The sequence below is a fragment of the Hippocampus guttulatus genome, chromosome 19 (assembly GCF_054856545.1).
Source record: "Hippocampus guttulatus isolate MCC_2025c chromosome 19, RoL_Hgut_1.0, whole genome shotgun sequence".
NCBI classification, from domain to species: domain Eukaryota; kingdom Metazoa; phylum Chordata; class Actinopteri; order Syngnathiformes; family Syngnathidae; genus Hippocampus; species Hippocampus guttulatus.
The window spans coordinates 1,295,494-1,308,744 of NC_141279.1; the positions used below are offsets into that span (position 1 = coordinate 1,295,494).

The 13,251-nt window shown below is 45.9% G+C and overlaps 3 protein-coding genes across 3 annotated transcripts; all 3 read right to left on the reverse strand.

Moving 5' to 3' along the window:
* Positions 1-960: 960 nt before the first annotated feature.
* On the reverse strand, positions 961-5,427 carry pgap3 (post-GPI attachment to proteins phospholipase 3). Its single transcript, XM_086138045.1, has 8 exons — positions 4,972-5,427; positions 3,981-4,078; positions 3,655-3,807; positions 3,491-3,553; positions 3,187-3,248; positions 2,737-2,873; positions 2,431-2,635; positions 961-2,335 (listed from the first exon to the last, which is right to left on the reverse strand). The coding sequence occupies exons 1-8, from the start codon at positions 5,267-5,269 to the stop codon at positions 2,272-2,274; spliced, it is 1,080 nt and encodes a 359-aa protein (XP_085994171.1). The 5' UTR covers positions 5,270-5,427; the 3' UTR covers positions 961-2,271.
* A 421-nt stretch (positions 5,428-5,848) lies between these two features.
* Positions 5,849-10,437, reverse strand: mylpfb (myosin light chain, phosphorylatable, fast skeletal muscle b). Its single transcript, XM_086138047.1, has 6 exons — positions 8,962-10,437; positions 8,497-8,595; positions 7,564-7,744; positions 7,244-7,322; positions 7,106-7,154; positions 5,849-6,623 (listed from the first exon to the last, which is right to left on the reverse strand). The coding sequence occupies exons 1-6, from the start codon at positions 8,962-8,964 to the stop codon at positions 6,522-6,524; spliced, it is 513 nt and encodes a 170-aa protein (XP_085994173.1). The 5' UTR covers positions 8,965-10,437; the 3' UTR covers positions 5,849-6,521.
* A 161-nt stretch (positions 10,438-10,598) lies between these two features.
* On the reverse strand, positions 10,599-13,191 carry LOC147189460 (sesquipedalian-1-like). The gene is made up of 4 exons (XM_086138046.1): positions 13,129-13,191; positions 12,608-12,720; positions 11,736-12,039; positions 10,599-11,337 (listed from the first exon to the last, which is right to left on the reverse strand). Exons 2-4 carry the CDS (start codon positions 12,686-12,688, stop codon positions 10,916-10,918), a joined length of 807 nt encoding a protein of 268 aa, XP_085994172.1. The 5' UTR covers positions 12,689-12,720; positions 13,129-13,191; the 3' UTR covers positions 10,599-10,915.
* Positions 13,192-13,251: the final 60 nt, after the last annotated feature.

Sequence of the window (13,251 nt, forward strand, 5' to 3'; positions counted from 1 at the left end):
ATAAATCCTACAAATAATATTAAAGAATATATTCCTGGGAGTGTCGTCGTGTTGTCTGTCTACATGTGTTGCGGCAAGTTATTACTCCCACATAGATGAAGATGTTAGATGTAAACATTATTTTTTTAAGTCCGTCTATGGTGTCAGCACGAAGCCAGCGGACTTTATGGCAAAGATATGTGGTTGTTTTAAATACACAATGCATAATTCTCTTTATTTAGTGTTTAGTTTATCAGTAAACGTCATCTTGAGGAGGCAAGAAACAGCTTGAAGACTCTTCTTTTCCAAGAATTATTCATGTATGCCATATTGACGTCATTGATGTCCCGTTCCGAAGGGGGCGCAAAAATCCCCATAAAAATACCAACACTTAACAAATAAGACTGTAAAAATACCCGTTTTAAAACAAAAGGACATTTTTTAAATGTTTGGGGGCCCACAAGTGCATTTACTCGTGGGCAATAGCAAAGGTATACTTTAGTGTAGCACGACCAAAATAGAATATATTAGATTATTTCCAATGAATATTGTGTAAAGGACCACCACAAATGTGCTTTGGCCCATTTCTCCCCTAAAAGACACCATTGTATTTGTGCTCGATTAACGTTCTGCTTCCTGCTGATGTTTAAGAGCCGCAGACGTCACATGGAGACAAATTATTCACCAACCCCTTTCCTTTCACTTTTTCTCATGACCTTCACTCCATAGCTGCAAATCAGGAACAGCAGGAAGAAGAATAAAGTCCATTCATCCTTCTGTGCCCCCCAGTGCCCCCACCCGCAGGAGCCCGGGTCAGAGTCCAAAGCTAGTGCACAGATCTATCAGCCAACAGTTCAAGTGAAGTCACTTCCTGACAGATAGAAACACACGTCTTAGCTTTGCTGAAACCTTCGTGAATGGAGCCGGCGATGCAAAACTGTGTGATACAAGTGTATTTTCGACACAACAAAACCACACAAGTGAGCGTCCTCCTTTATCAACAAAGAATCTTTTTATTTATTCATTTTTTTAATGTGCTTTTCTGTGTGAGGTGGACTGAGGCGTTGGGGGCAATGAAAAGGGACATAGTATGTTGACAAAAGAAGATAGGAAAAGCAATGCACTGACCACATACATGGTATGACGACAGCTTGGAGGGCAATGTGCTCATTTACAAGTATGAGGCAGAGATGATGCCAGAATGTTCATACCGGAAGAAGAATTAAATTCAAACCAACATTGCAAAGCCACGGATTCCCCGGTGTGTTGTAATTTTCCTGATGACTTCCTGACTTATGTTTGAGCCATACCTGTTTGGTCAAATTTTACAAAGGTGTTGTAGTGAACATCTTTCAACCTCTTTCAATTCAAGGTTCCTTTTTTTTTTTTTATCGGGGGCGGGAATACCATTTTTTTGGGGTTTGGTTTGGATTAAAAAATAATAATAATGGGATGGCAACCTAAAAAATTATCGCATATTAAATCACAATCGCAATATTGAGGTGGGAGCAGGAATGGGGGAGGGCGAAATTTTCCAGCCCCATTTTCCACATGGGTGCATTTTGGGGGTGTATGTGCCATTCAGAGGGAATACTGCAGCAATGAAATCCATACAAAGGCCAACAGAATCATTACTCAATACTTTCAGAAATGCTTCTCATTGGTTCCTCACGCTTAAAAAGGCAATCCAGGTGAATAAAATATTTCAGTTTCATGATGCACGTCAAGCACATCCCACTCTAGAGTGATTTAAAAAAATAAAGCACCATAAAGTAATTTAAAAAAATAAGAATTAAGGAAGTGGGTGATAGATTAATAAAATAAAAGATGAACAAAAGCAGCGGGAGCCAACAGAGGCACAAAATAAAAAAGAAAAATATACCAGTCAGCAAAAACAAACAATAACCTCCTCCCATTCTTTCTAGAACAATCCACCAAACGGCGGGGGGCACCACTCTGCCACTTTCGACACAGGGGATGTTGACGCCCCCTATCAAAGGGAAGCATAAACCGCATTTGTGCTGAACTCAGATTTGGGGAAAGAAGTTCTTCAGTGGACCAAAAAAATGTCGATTCTCAAATCTTTAACTATTTCACTTTCACCCTGTTTTTCAACATGATTAATAAGGCAACTAAAAAGGAAATAAATAATTCGAATAAAACAATGTAAACAGATGTGCCCGATGGAAGGTGTCATGCAGGTCAGGCGGGAGGCGGGTCTACTTCTACGTCGAGGGCTTCGTCGGCCGCGATTGGAGAGGTCCAGTGCCGTCGGACAACAGGACTCCGCCCCTACTCCACTTTGACGCCCAGCTTCTCGGTGTTTAGCAAGTAGAGGCTGTCGTCGATCAGGAAACTGGATGGGAGGTCGCATACTCGTTTAAGACGAAAATAATTTCTTTCAAGACTTTGGCTGAGTCAAAACAAAACCTTTCAAGGAGGCGGCCCCACCTGTAGAAAAGGAAGTGCACGGGGACGGTGCTCAGGTGCCAAATGGCGTGCGCGTCCAGGACCCACAGATAAGGCGGGAAGTCCAACAGCTCCAGCAGGGCCAGGGCGTGCATGAGCACTACCACCAGGCCACACTTCCACCAGTACGGCAGCGTCCGCCGGTTGCTCCAGCACCAGCAAAGCCACCACAGCAGGTTCACCATGCCTTCAAACAAGAGGCAAAATGGAATTCCTATTTGGCCGATATCCGTGAAGCGCTTCCCAAGCGCCCACTGGTTATCCCCTCTGGCCGAGCGTTTGTCATACCAAAGCAGGCGTTGGCAGCCATGTTGTAGCCGTAGTCGAACCTGACGAAGGTCAAGTAGGAGATGTGCGACGTGAAGGCCAAGATGAGCAGCACCCCCACGATGCTGGACACCCAAGGGTGCTTCAGGCCCAACGTTCTGCCCAAAAAAACAAACAAAAGAAGGTACAAAAAGATACTGTGTCACAAACAGAGAAAAGCTCGGCCATGAAATTGAATGGCCGTTCAGGAATCTCCTGAAATTCCCGACGGCCACCGCGCCCCTGGGTGTTGCTATTTTATTGAAAGACTTTTCAGAACTTTGAAGGTCTCTCAGGAAAGAAAGTAGGAGCATAAAAGTCACTGCTGTACTTTTCACTAACAGGTTGTTCTTTGCATGGTTTTTTTTTTTTGGTCCAAATGAGGTGAGTTGGGAAATCAACATATATTCCACTGCTGATTACGGTAATTACCTCACACAGCATAAGTAAATGGAGTAGAGAATGACTGCAGTCGCACAGAAATAGTCCATTTTCTGTAAGAGAACACAAAGAAATTTGACTTGACCTCTCTGAACTGCACCTTTGGAAGAGGACGTAAAATGCTGCCTTGACTTATGCGATTTTTTGTGCTGACATATCTGGTGTCTTGACTCGCGACATTTAATGCTAACACACAACTCAAGATGACAAACCAACTACGGGTGACTGTAACTAAAGTTGATATTGCACCCCTGCATTATTTTTCACAAATCCCTATCGCATTATGACACATTACCTCAGTGAGGAAGGTGTCACGGGTGTGAAACACTGTGGACCAGAACCAGGCATTGAGCGACACCTGCAAACACACAAGCACGCACACGCACACCGCCATCCATTTTGAATACAAAATACAGCTTTCTCTGCTTCGTTTTCTAAGACAGCGTCAACTTGCCAGACCAGAGAGAAGGCGTTAATGGTGTGGAACATGGGGCTCTGGCGTGGCACGGTGCTCCGGTAGCGCAGCAGCATGAGAAGGCACGCCAGGCCGTTGAGGAGAGAGGCGAGGGCGGACGCCGGCTCCTCGAAGCACAGGAAGCGTGTAAACGGCCACTAAGACACACATTACAAAACAAATGTGTCAGAATGCCAACGTTAGACACCCGCTGCGGCTATGTTTGGAAGAATTCAACCATTTCCCGGAATCGATGGATGTTCATCCTAAGCAAATGGTTCTGGTATATGGGGTTCGATGTGTTCCGGCTTAATCACAAAAGATTTTGAACCTTGCCGTGGAACTGTGGGACATTGTAGCCTCCGGCCTGGTAAAGACCCACAGTGGTCCACATGCACTCATAGCGACAGTCGTCACGACAAGTCCATCCTGACAAGACAAATGGGAACAACAGTTGAGGGCAGAAATGAGATAAAAGTAAAAACCTTTGTTGACAGTAAAATACATGTGGAAATATTTTGTCCGTTTTTGCGTTATTCTTGAAATCAGAAATTGGGATTGATCGCTTAACCTCGTGGCAATGTACCTCGCAACAGACAACAACAAAAATTACGATGAAACCAGACAGGTATTCATGCTCCAATACACCACCTACATCACACCTTGCGAAACAAGAAAAACCTGCTTTTAACTCGTATAGCAGCACCATTAGGCCAAGAAATCCTATTGCAGTGCGGATTGGAAGGGACGGCCCAATTCAATGGCCACCAAGTTCAACAGCCATTTCCACTTGTTAAAGTCCAAATTGCATGATTCATTCATTCAATTGCTTTCCTCATTGGAGTGGAGTAAGCCTAAATATAAGGTATTTTGGGAAACAACACAATACACTTGTCGCTCAAATAATCTTTCCCCATTCAAATGAATGGAAATGCCATCAATGCCTTCCAGACCTTGGCCACAAGACGGCAGTATAATCGTTATAAAGATACAAATGAAGAGTTTCACATCTAAGTGACTCTGTAAGAAGCACAAACCGTTATTTTGGGCAAATGTCAAAGAATATATGCCTGCTGAATGTATTGTTACGTTAAAAAAAGATATTTGCAGGAATATCCCCAAAAGATCTGCGAATAAGTGAATCTACCGATGCAGGTGTCCACTGAATATGTGCCCCCAGTGCTGGATTTTTTTCTGTTGAGCGTCTACGGTTAATTGAGCTACAGTAGTACGTATGACACGAGTTAGATTAAAATCGAAACACAAAAACAACTAGCGGCGACGTCGACAGCAACAACAACAACAACAACGTCACAGCTCACCTGTCAGCGCCATGTACTGCGGCTGGACTGTCTGGTACCACCATAACTGAGCTCCGGTGCAGTTGCTTTGGACACATTGCTTCACGCAATCCCGGTACACCGGCTCTTTGTCGCCCTGGGAGCCCTCCGCGGTGGACGCCGACATCAGGAGCACCACGACGACAACCACCAATACCACCGAAGCCGTTCTGACAGATGTGAGGCGTGGGGGCAGCGGCGGGGCCATGGTGGTGGAGGGTCTCGGCGCGGCGGTGACGGCGTCGACACTCACGAAGGCACGGTGGGGCGACAGCGGCATCGAGGAATTCCGGAGTCCACGGTCCACATTACCATGCTGCCATTTTCATGTGTGTGGTGACCAAGTGGATTTGAAGTGATGATGGTCTCGTCCGGTAACCGCCAGTCAAAAGACAACCCTCCCCACCATCCCCGGCATTGAAAACACGTCAAAAACCACGTGTAACTCTCCCTTCTGGTTATTGTTTTCAAAGTAAAGGTTTTCGTTCGTCTGTTGCTTATCTTGTAAAAACGTGGTTGTGTCGTTGATCTAATTTCATACTTAATATGAAAGTATGTACACATATTCATCGTGTATTACTCTACAGGCTCTTTTGAAACCTAGTAAGCGGCGGAATTGTTTTACTTTGAAGGGACATAGCGTGTTGGTTTTCTGCTGCCATCTAGTGGAAGAGCATACAATTACGCTGACTTGCTGGCATTGATAGATGGAAACAAAGATAATTTTCAGACCAGTTAAGTGAACTATAAAATTTGTTGTTGACTGCAGGCATATGGCACTCTGTGTGTGAACAGAGATCTAATGTATGCTTTTCCATGCGACACCCTCCCTCCCCCAAATCAAACCAAAAAGAGAGAGTACGGTACGAAAGACTGTGGCTTTTATTGATACTTCTTATTTTGTTACAGTGGAGACATGGTCAGTCACAACAACAGGTTGGAAACAGCAGCAAGAGGGAGGAGGAGAAGAAAGAAGCCAGTTTGACTTTTCTTTCTTTCCTTCTTCCCTCGTCATCTTCCGGCAGCTCCGTCATCCCTGCAATATGACCTGTCCTCCGGGAGAAAGAGGCGGGTGGAAGCTGACTATTTTAGTGCAAAACTCCCGCTCCATCCCCACAAAAGAGGACGACTCCGTTAAAAATCTATGCGAGGTTGAGACAAACAGACCAAGTGGGTCAGACGGCTTACTTGTTTCAAGTAAGTGGCTGTGCCTGCACCACAGCACCCAAGAGAGATTTTATAGGACCGCCGTGTACACCGGACTGCAAATGCATAATGCAGGTGTGATGCAAGCACTGTTGGCCTTAACACGCACAGACAGATTGGAGAGTCAAGCCTCATTCAGGTCGTCTCACTGTGAGTGTCTCAACAAAGGAGACAAGTCTTTTCTTGAGTCAGCTGGCAAGCGGAACTGAGCGGGCCGAGGGATACGTGCGCACGGCGTTGGAGCGGGTTGGTACGGTTCGGCGTGGAAGTGAGGTGAAGGGTTTTTTGTTTATTTGTTTGTTTGTTTGTTTTGCAGCGAGGCGGGTTTACTCTTCCTTTTCTTCTCCGTGTGTGATGACGTAACAGATGTTCTTGTAGTCCACATTGCCAGCCACATCAGGGGGGAAAGCAGCCCACAGGTTGGTCATCTGGATGGAGATGAAATGGAAGAGGTTGTTCATTTTGTTAGAAAAATAACTCGGCCAGTGATTCTTAAACTTCTTACGCCACCGTCATGACTAAAATGAAAATACTCATCAAACATAAGACAGAGTCAATGCCGTTAATCTGTTCCAGTCACTCAAAAACCACAAGCAAACATTTTTTTGAACAAGGATAGCATTCCATTATGTATTTTATAAAAACACTAAAGAGTGACAATAAAAAAGTTATGCGCGTCTTGGCCACCTGAGGGCGGTGTAATCTTGACATGGAGGCAGTCTCAGCTGCTAAACTAGTCATTCTTTGCAGAGGCTAAAAAATACACATCTTGGTGTACTGTATACATACGGCCCCATCTCCCTTCCGTTTGTCTGCCTGTAGGCCTCAGAGGAAAAAGTTTGGCCGTCCCTGCTTGAGAAACTCGACCCACTCACTGTTACAAAGTGTCAATAAGCACGACTGAGCTCACCTCCTCGGCAGTGAACCTGTCACATTGTGTGGTCAGGAGCTCCTCGAGGCTGCAGAAGTAAAGCGGATGCAAATATACATCAGGTTATGTTGATCTAAGACGGAGGATTGAACGACAATGAAAACTCCGGGATCTTACAATTCCTTCTTGATGGAGCCGGTGGCCTCGGGGTCCAGGACCTTGAAAGCGCTCACGATAACATCCTCGGGATCAGCGCCTAAATGAGCAAAAGTTTGTTCCTCATTTTAGAATTTATTGCTTGCGTTTGTTCAAACATACATGGGGAGAGGGCCTTGAAAAAAAAAGCATATTAAATCACAATGGGATTATTGAGGTCAAAAAAATATTCATTTCAATCATGACTCAAAATTGTTCTGCGTTATTCGTAACCCTAATGCGGGCAAGGCCTACGCGGTAGAAAACGGATGCGGCGAACGCGAGCCGCTCGTCAAACGGACCCTTCAGCTTCTCGCCGAACATGGTGAGGAAGACGGTGAAGTTGATGGGGCCGCTGGCCTCCTTCACCATGGCCTCCAGCTCCTCATTCTTCACGTTGAGTTGGCCCATGGTGGCCAGCACGTCCCTCAGGTCGTCCTTGCTGATGATTCCGTCTCGGTTCTGGTCGATGATGGTGAAAGCCTGCCATTGACATGACAGCTATGTCAAAAGCCCGCTCTCCTAATCACGCGCATGGCTTGCCAACATCAACTTGTAAATGTTGCCCGTCTTTCTTTGCGCGCAGTGAAACCAAAGACGATGACATTGGAAACCGTCGCGGACTTGGCAGCTGGTGGGCCACTTGTGTTCCCAAGGTGTTAAAATGGTTGCGGAATGCAGGACAAGCCCTTGGCAACATTCAGGCAGGCGGTATCCATGACCGCCGTCACCCACCTTTTATGTCATAAAACTGAACACATCATGTCTTTTCTAAATTTAACTGATAAAACGTTTAGTTTTGGCATGGACCAGCTAGATTAAAATATTTGAGAATAGGAGTAAAAGTAGGCCCATTTGAAATGTATTGGGACATCCTTTATGATACAGCGCACTTACGGCAGTGACGAGCGATACATGATACTTTGTTTTGTCTCTTATTTAGATCTTTGGGCCCACTGACTAATCATATTGTGCCAACCGCTTACTTCTTGACATTCTATTCAGCTTGTTTCATCGCTGTCACTACGACATTCAGGTTACTATTCCCCAATGGGACTGTTCCCGCTTCTATTGACTGTTAATCCCACCATCTGTTGGGCAGCATTCCAGTGGGGTCACACAGGAGGCCCCACCACCATCACCACAACCACCCCCTTGACCTCCAGAGTCATCAGTTTTACACGCGCTGTTCATGTGGTGCTGCTTTGCGTGAGATAGGGGAGAAGGTTACCTACCTCCTTGTATTCTTGGATCTGGCTCTGCTCAAACATGGAGAAGACGTTGGAGGATCCGCCCTCACCCTGCTGCTGCCTCCTCTTGGCCTTCTTGGGTGCCTAGGATACAAGGTAAAACCAACTTTATTGTCATGTCATGCGGTATGCCACAAATACGAGGTAACAATAAACTGATATCAAATATGTAAGATTACTGCAAAAAACAAACTCAAAAAAAAACAACCCCATCCATCTTCATGATAACTCCTGCATGTCTGAATTTAGGGCTGAGTCAAATCCAAAGTGTTAGGTGCCCTGCATTTGATCTAAGGTACATGCCGGCTCTTGGCCAAAGTCAGCTGGGATAGGCTTCATCTCAGCCGCGAGCCCAGTCAGGACACGCGCTTTTGAAAATGGATGACGAGAGGGATAAAGTCTAAGGAGACGACATGCAGTCTATGATGCGGGGAACAGGCCAAACCTTACCATCTCTCACGTTTGTTGGGTTGTTGTTGGTCAAGAAGAGAAGCCTGCGCCAAGCCGACGTGACTGACATGTCAGCAACGGGACCCTTTGGACCTTATATACCAGCCGGTGGGGGGGTTAACTTTAGCCACACCATCAGGTTTGGCAGGAAAACAGAGCTAAGGGGAAAGTAAGAGAAAAGGGGGCGGAGCGAGGAGGTGGCGGGGCCCGTGTTCCAAAACGGGCATCGGGAGTCTTGGAATGAGGTGAATTCAATGCCAACACACAGCCTGGGACTTTGGGGACATGTGTGGACTAATATGACCGAAGTCACACACGGGGTCACCTTTCATTGGAACAAAAAGATGAGCGGCCATGGATTGATACCAAGTCCTAAGTGGCTAATGCGCCCCGCATATCCAAGTATCATCACCTGTCTCTGGGATAGAGTTGATCTGTGGTGGGGTAGACAGATGAGTAGTAGAACCCTGGAGGATTTATAAACAGCCATGAAATTTGAAAACAGTTGGCCGATAGACTTTGGTCCAGCGCCAGGGATGGCACGCGACGAGGCCAGTGATGTCACTGAGAAATGTCAACAAGTACCGTACACGAAGCATGGAATACGTCTCTCACAATTGGAGCTCATGTTTTCGAGCAATTCATGTGATATCGCATTTTACATGTTGCAGAATGGCCGGAAGGACCCCACCCCCCACCCACTATAAAAGAGTTTCCAACCACTGACGAGCACTTATTGCAGTTGCACTAATTTGGGCGGCGTGCCCCAAATAGTCGCTTTCAAAGAGGACAAAAAGAGGTCCACCCACTTCACTCCATATAGGAGCTGGACTGGGAGCCGTCAATCATACCAACGCGCAGCTAAGACAAGTATGGCCAGTCCAAAGTGAACCCACACTTGATCCTTGAACAAGAACCTCTTGGACTGACTTGTCCTCAAAATATGTCTTCACCGGGTGCATAGCTTCACGTTGAACTGGATTCGGTTCGGTTTTAAGCGCCGCAAATGACGCGAGCGGTGCCTGAAGCGTTGGCTGAAGGTCACCGGCAGAGAGGCCGCTCACTTGGAGCATGGTGAAGGTGAAAAGAGAGAGACAGAGAGAAAGACCATAAAAACAAGACAGCTGGACACACCGAAATAGCTATCCTCACCCCACCCCCACCCCAACGCCGTCGCCATTCTCTTTCTCAACCATTTGAGCTTCCGTCTAAAATTTGACGACTTCTTATGACTGGGCCCGCTTTGCCCCTTCTCTTCCCCTTTTAACAACTTGTGTATTTGTAAATAGCCCCAACCGAAAGACGTCAAAACAACTCCGCAAATTGTTTTGGAGCAAACCACTCGCTTGCTTTGTTGCGCAAACTAACATCGTTGCCATTAATGTCAGTCATTTATATTTGAAAGTTGTTCATACGCCGACGCTCCAGTCTTGTTCGTCCTGTCACTACGTAGGAGAGACAGAAAATTGCTCAGGACCTTCAGCTCCAAGTCACGAAGCTTCAGGAACAAGCCTCCTCTGAGGATGAAGCCACAGAGAATCAAGATAAGAGTTCCTTAGATGGTCCTCTGTGAGAACGGGGGGCTTTCAGGAAACAAAGAAAAGACCCAAACCCCAAAACAAGATACCTGACAGATCAAAGGTAAACATTCTTTACTTTCACTTGTGGAATTGTATTTTGTGTTGACCGCTTGGCCATTCATGTTTCACATCTTTGAACGTTCGCTACGGAAACAAGAAACGCATCTCGGCTTGGGCCGTCGCTCAGCGCCCTCGGCAAGGAGAACGAGGCAATTTGCTTTGGACTTTGGGGCTTCTCCATCCAGATTTGGGGTTGAAGTGTCCAAACAACATGATTAAAAAAAATGAATCTTGATTTAAATGTCATGTTATGGATTGGTAATACTGCATTGAAAGCACATATTTTTGAAATGAGATTTTGAAAATGGACCAATTTACTCAAAACTACTCAAATCGATTAAGTTTTCCTGGAGTGCCACTGGGCTCGCTCGTCCGCTTCTTGACCAATCCGCAATCAGGTCCTTGACTTCCTTTCCAAAATCAGCGTGCAATTTGCTGAATTCCTCCCGGGTGCCCGAACACACCGCCGGGCAGTCCCCCGCGGGCGGGGCCGGGCCGCTAATCGGCGTCACGTTTGCAGTCCTCTTGGGCCACAGTTTGGGCGATCTCTTCACGGTGGATTTGAGGGGAACGGCCGGAGTTTGCAGTGTCGGGATGGAGCTCGCGCTGGGGCCTGCGGCCAAAACTTCAGCCGGATGCCGGGTCAACGTGCACAAGTGCGGGCTCAATTCACGGCCCACATTCGGGGCGGCGGCGGCACCGTTGGCTGGGTCACTGAACAAAGCCGCTAATGTTTCTGAAGCCACAAATAAGAAGGAAACGTTTCATGCGAAGGTGTTCAGTTAAATTTATGAGCATGGACTTCCTAAAATATTCCCTCGCGACCGTTCTCACGCTCTCGCTGTCGAAAAAAGGGGGGACTGTTGTATAATATCACTGTGCGGAACCCCCAAAAAATAATCAGATATCGAATCGTAATAGCAATGTTGGGGGGGGGGGGTGGAATATTAAAATATTTTTCAAAATCGCTAAGCCCTGCGTTCTACTAATACACTTAATTATTTTACTTGAATGGACAAAGAGCATACAAATACACTGACCCAAAGCTGGATATCAAATAAATTCTCAAACGACTTTCAATAAATGACAGCTCAGATTTCAAAACAACAACACTGAGACCATCCGTCAGCTCACCTTTGTACTTCTTCTCCAGCTCCATCACTAGCAGAGACAAGTAGCCGTGGTTGGCTGAGAGGAGGGCTTTGATCCAGCTCTCCTGGCTGGCCTGGTCCTCTGCAGCAAACTTGTAAGGGCGCAGGCCCGGCTCACTCCACACCAACGAAAAGGCAAACTGCTCCTCGGACTCGCACAGCTGGACGGTGCAGCCCTCCAGAACAATGACTCCGATGAGGTCACGGTCATCCGGGTGGTCCTTGTAGAAGAGGAGGTTCCCCTTCAGAACAAACCAACGCTTGTGATAGGAAGGCCTGATGTCACCCTGCAGGACAATGCTGTCGGTTAGTCTGGGTCTTACGCAACAGGAAGCTGAGATGTTGCTGAATTTGTGCGAATGAAGTCCTAAACATTCGCATTAGTCTTTTATGTATGCATTTATTTATTTATTTGGTCATATTGTAAAACAGGACAACTGCTTCTGCTTTATTATAATTGGAAAAAAAAAACTGCCACACAACTCCACCTGTAATTACACTGCAAGTTAACCTCATGAACTGATGGAGGCAGGACGTGGTGAGGTTTGCTGCCGCCATCTTGTGGCACAGTGAAGTGTACTTACAGGTCAATTTTTGCTGGGTACACGATGGAAAAAAATAAGAACAATAAATAAAAAAGACCAAGTGACCGGTTGTAACAGCTAAAAAGCTAGTTGGGCACCTGTACGTCATGGTAACACTGGATGAAAATGATTTGGCAAAGTGTATTATTAGTGCTATTATGTTCTTCGTAATGTTATGATTCATCTATTCTCTTCCAAAAATATTTATTTGAAGAAAATTAATCCAAAAGCAGTTTTATACATTGAAATTAACGTGTACAGGGTAGTTCACCTTCTTGGAGAGATAGCCTTCTTTGTCCACTGGTGAGTTGCTTGATTCCAAATAAGAAACCACCTTCTCATCTATCTTCATTTCATCACATCACAGGCTGCTCAGCACCAAATCTGTTGCAACATGACCGAGCATTAGAACACATGACTGTAGTCCATTTCCTCTCAAGCTGTTAAAAAATGTTTTACAGTTGACAGTTGTGAAGAAGGAATAGCAGTAATAACACACTCAATGTTTGCGGTCAAGCCAGAAATTGCGTTTTTCCTCCTTTCCACCAGTATTCGGCATTTATTTATGTCAGGTTTGTTTTGTTCCCTCAGAAGTTGTGAACCATCCGCAACTTAAAGCTCCGCGCGATGTGAGGAGGACGAGTTTCGAAGGGCGTCAGAACAAGTCTCATGAAAAATATAAATACGCCATAGACTGTGTGTGAGTAAACTATTCGGACACGGTCGTTTCCATATAAATGGACATTTCTGAATTTTGCTTACACAAGATCGGAGTTGTTTGTGGGTACTCACCTGTGGGAAGGACGAAAATGTAGTTCGGGTTTCGTGCAAAGGTGTTGAGCCAATCACTTCCGGGTTGTGGAGCTGGCTGTGTCGACAAAATGGAACCCTCCGAGCAACAAAATAGAAAACCGT

Bases quoted from the DNA above. Each gene is read 5' to 3' on its own strand.
- LOC147189460 (XM_086138046.1), bottom strand. From the start codon at position 12,688: ATGAAGATAGATGAGAAGGTGGTTTCTTATTTGGAATCAAGCAACTCA. The intron at 12,040-12,607 runs GTGAACTACCCT...ATTGTCCTGCAG, and splicing joins AAGGCTATCTCTCCAAGAAG to GGTGACATCAGGCCTTCCTA. The intron at 11,338-11,735 runs GTGAGCTGACGG...TTGTGGCTTCAG, and splicing joins GCTGGAGAAGAAGTACAAAG to AAACATTAGCGGCTTTGTTC.
- pgap3 (XM_086138045.1), bottom strand. From the start codon at position 5,269: ATGCCGCTGTCGCCCCACCGTGCCTTCGTGAGTGTCGACGCCGTCACC. The intron at 4,079-4,971 runs GTGAGCTGTGAC...TTGTCTTGTCAG, and splicing joins GCAGTACATGGCGCTGACAG to GATGGACTTGTCGTGACGAC. The intron at 2,636-2,736 runs GTATGACAAACG...TCTTGTTTGAAG, and splicing joins GGCTGCCAACGCCTGCTTTG to GCATGGTGAACCTGCTGTGG.
- mylpfb (XM_086138047.1), bottom strand. The intron at 7,745-8,496 runs GTAGGTAACCTT...TGTCAATGGCAG, and splicing joins AGATCCAAGAATACAAGGAG to GCTTTCACCATCATCGACCA. The intron at 7,155-7,243 runs GTAAGATCCCGG...TTACTTCTGCAG, and splicing joins GGCTCCATCAAGAAGGAATT to CCTCGAGGAGCTCCTGACCA.